The sequence below is a fragment of the Choloepus didactylus genome, chromosome 4 (assembly GCF_015220235.1).
Source record: "Choloepus didactylus isolate mChoDid1 chromosome 4, mChoDid1.pri, whole genome shotgun sequence".
In the NCBI taxonomy this organism is placed as follows: Eukaryota; Metazoa; Chordata; class Mammalia; order Pilosa; family Megalonychidae; genus Choloepus; species Choloepus didactylus.
The window spans coordinates 60,294,051-60,297,997 of NC_051310.1; the positions used below are offsets into that span (position 1 = coordinate 60,294,051).

The 3,947-nt window shown below is 38.9% G+C and overlaps 1 protein-coding gene across 1 annotated transcript; it reads left to right on the plus strand.

Annotated features, from left to right (window-relative positions):
• Window positions 1-3,312: 3,312 nt before the first annotated feature.
• Window positions 3,313-3,668, plus strand: LOC119533219 (60S ribosomal protein L34-like). Its single transcript, XM_037835315.1, is given in 2 exon segments — window positions 3,313-3,436; window positions 3,439-3,668. Coding segments are annotated over 2 exon segments (354 nt in total).
• The last annotated feature ends 279 nt before the right edge of the window (window positions 3,669-3,947 follow it).

The following is a 3,947-nucleotide window of genomic DNA, read 5'->3' on the forward strand; positions in this document are numbered from 1 at the left end:
ATAGCCCCTGCAGCCGATCCTGGGTCTTCCCCCCTTTTCCTTTCTTTTTTTTTTTATTAAAAGAGCCCGTTGGTCTCCAGACGCCAAACCCTGGCTTCCCTGGATCACTGCACGGCTGCGGGACCCCCCAGCCAGCCCACTCACTCGTTTCAGAATGCAGACTCTCAGCCTCACCAAGTATACAGCCCCTGGGAACTAGCAGATCTCGTCCAGCTGGCACATCGCTGCAACCGGTACTCTGGGTCACTCTCTGGTCCCCATCTAGTGTTTTCCACAGAGGTGTTCCCTAGCCCTGTCTCACCTAGTTACCATCCTGGCCTCCCATTCCCCATCACTCTTTAAAATGTAAAGACCATTCTTAGCCGTTACATAAAAGCAGAATGTGGTTCCAATTTAGCCATAATTTGCTGATCCCTGGTCTAAAGCAAAAACAGCAAAATTGTATTATGGGATTCCTACCATATGTAAAAGTAATGTCTATGACAATAGTACAAAAATGGGAGAAGAAAATGGGCATATACTGTTGTAAGGTTCACTTTATGTGGGAAGTGGTATAATACAATTTGAAGGTAAATTGTGGTAAGTTAAAGATGTATGTAAGCCCTTGAGTAAACACTAAAAAATAAAAAGATGTAACTTATTAGCCAATAGTGGAGATAAAATGGAATCATATAAAATAGTCCATCCAAAAGAAGGCAAGAAAATAACAAAATGGGACAAATAGGAAACACCTAGCAAGACAATTGACTTAAATCTCCCTATAGCAATACATAATTTAAATGGTCTACGTACCCCAATTAAAAGGCAGAGACTGTTATATTGGATTAAAGAGTAAGATAATAATATACTTTCTAAGAAAAAACAGTAAATATGAAGATATGGATAGGTTAAAAGTAAAAGGATGGAAGGCAATAGTAATATACAAACACTAATCAAAAGAATGCTGGAGTGGTGACTCTGTTAATATCAGACAAAGTATACAGCTGAATAAGAACTGTTAGCAGATGTGCTGGTTTGAATCTATTATGTCCCCCCACAAAAACTATGTCGTTTTTACCCAATCTTGTGGGTACAGAATTATTATGGGTGGGATCTTTTGATTACGTTGTTTCTATGGAGATGTGACCCACCCAACTGTGAGTGTGAACTTTTAATTAGATTATTTCCATGGAGGTGTGACCCCACTCATGTGATTAGTTTACTGGAGTACTTAAGGGAGCTCAGGAGCCAATACAGACCCAGACTCTTGGAGATGCAGACAGAAAGACATTTGTAAATGTTAAGCTAAGAGATGAAGCCCAAAGTTTGCCCCAGAGAAGCTAAGAGAGGACCCCCAGATGCTTAGAGAGAAACTCCCTGAGAGAACAAGCAAGGATGCACAGGAACTGAGAGAGAGAATCTAAGAAAGACAGAAGCCCAGAGACATTTTGGGAGAAAGCCATTTTGAAACCAGAACCCTGGAGCAAAGGACAAACAGACACCAGCCACATGCCTTCCCAGCTGACAAAAGTGTTCCAGACACCACTGGCCTTTCTTCAGTGAAGGATTCCGCTTGTTGATGCCTTAGTTTGGACACTTTTATGGCCTTAGAACTGTAAATTTGTAACCTAATAAATTCCCTTTTTAAAAACCAATCCATTTCTGGTACTTTGCATAATAGCAGCTGTGCCAGTTTGAATGTATTATGGCTCCCAAAATCACATTATCTTTGATGCAGTCTTGTATGGGCAGACATATTAGTGTTGATTAGACTGTAATTCTTTGAGTGTTTCCGTGGAGATGCGATTCACCCAACTGTAGGTGATAACTCTGATTAGATAATTTCCATGGAGGTGGGGCCCTGCCCATTCAGCATGGACCTTGATTAGTTTACTAGAGCACTATATAAGCTCAGACAGAAGGAGTGAGCTTGCTACAGCCAAGAGGGACACTGTAGAATGCACAGGAGCTGAGAGGAGCTGTAGGTAAGAGACAGTTTGAAGATGGTCATTGAAAGCAGACTTTTGCTCTGGAGAAGCTAAGAGAGGACAAATGCCCCAAGAGCAACTGAGAGTGACATTTTGAAGAGCAGCTGCAGCTAAGAGAGAACAAAATGCCCCAAGAACAACACTTTGGAGAATGCCATTTTGAAATGCAACCTGGGAGCAAGCAGACGCCAACCACCTGCCTTCCCAGCTAACAGAGGTTTTCTGGATGTCAATGGCCTTTCTCCAGTAAAGGTACCCTTTGTTGATGCCTTACCTTGGACACTTTGTGGCCTTAAGACTGTAACTTTGTAACCAACTTTGTAACCAACTTTATAAAAGCCAATCCATTTCTGGTATTTTGCAAAACGGCAGCATTAGCAAACTGGAACAGCAGCTTTAGCAAACAAGAACAGCAGGGATAAAGAGGGACATTAAATAATGATGACGAGATCAGTTTATCAAGAGGATTTAACAGCCCTAAGTGTGCATGCATCCAAAAACAGATCTTTAAAAGCTGATAGAACTGCAAAGAGAAATAGAAATCCATAATAGTTGGAGATTTTAATACTCCTCTCAGTAATAAAACAGGTAAACAAATTTATAAGTATATAAAAGACCTGAACAACAGTTAATTTCACCTGATATAGGACACTCCACTTAAGAACAAGAGAATCCACATCCTTTCCAAGTGCACATGAAATATTCATCAAGATAGACCATATTCTGCATACAGAAAATCTAAACAAGTTGAAGAGAATTGAAATCACATGAAGTTTGTTCTTTCTGACCACAGTAGAATTAAGATAGAAGTTGATAACAGAAAAATACCTGGAAAATTGTAAATTAATCAATGTACTTTTAAATAATCCACAGATCAAAGAAGAAATCACAAGGGAAAGTAGAAAAATTTAGAACTGAATGAAAATGAAAACCCAACATAAAAAAATTTGTGTGACATGGATATACAGGGTTTAGAGGAAAATGTATAGCACTGAATACATCAGAAGACAAAAGTCTCAAATCAATAATCTAAATCTTCTTAAAAAAGAAGAACAAAGTTAGACTCATACTTCCTGATTTCAAAACTTATTACAAAGCTACAGTAATCAAAACAGTGTGGTGCTGGAACAAGGACAGACAAATAGAACAGTGGAATACAATTGCGAGTTTAGAAATAAACCCACACATTGATGGCCAGCTGATTTTTGACAAGGGTTCCAAGTCTACTCTATGGGGAAAGAACAGTATTTTCAACAAACGGTCCTGGGAAAACTGGATATCCACATACAAAAGAATTAAGGAGACCCTTTTCCTCTTCTGGAGATGGTACCTAGAGATATTCAAAATGGTCCAGTGCTTGACGTACTGTTGTAGGCTATCCTACAATACTGCTTCCAACAAGACTAGGCTGTCCCAGACCCCTGGTAATAGAATTGTTTACCTTTATACCAAGGAGAATGAGAAGACACCAAATCTGCATGTGGTGTGTGCCCAGGCTGACTTTGGGGTGTTCGTGCTGTGAGGCCTAAAGTTTTTATGAGGTTGTTTAAAACAAACAAAAAAAAACATGTCAGCAGAGCATATGGTGGTTCCATGTGTGTTAAATGTGTCCATGACGGAATCAAGCATGCTTTCCTGATTGAAGAGCAGAAAATCATGACAGTGTTGAGGGCAGAAGCACAGAGTCAGAAAGCCAAATAAAAATACACGAAGTTTTTTTGAATAATAAAAACAAACAAAAAAAAAAAATTAAGGAGGACCGCTACCTCACACCATATACAAAAATTAACTCAGAATGGATTGAGGACCTACATGTAAGAACTAAAACTACAAAATTCTTAGGAGAAAAATAGGGGAATATCTTCAGAACCTTGTATTAGGCAAAGGATTCTTAGACTTTATACTGAAAGCATAAGCAATAAAAAAAAAAACATAGATCAAATGGACTTCATGAAAATTTAAAACTTTTGTGCATCTAAG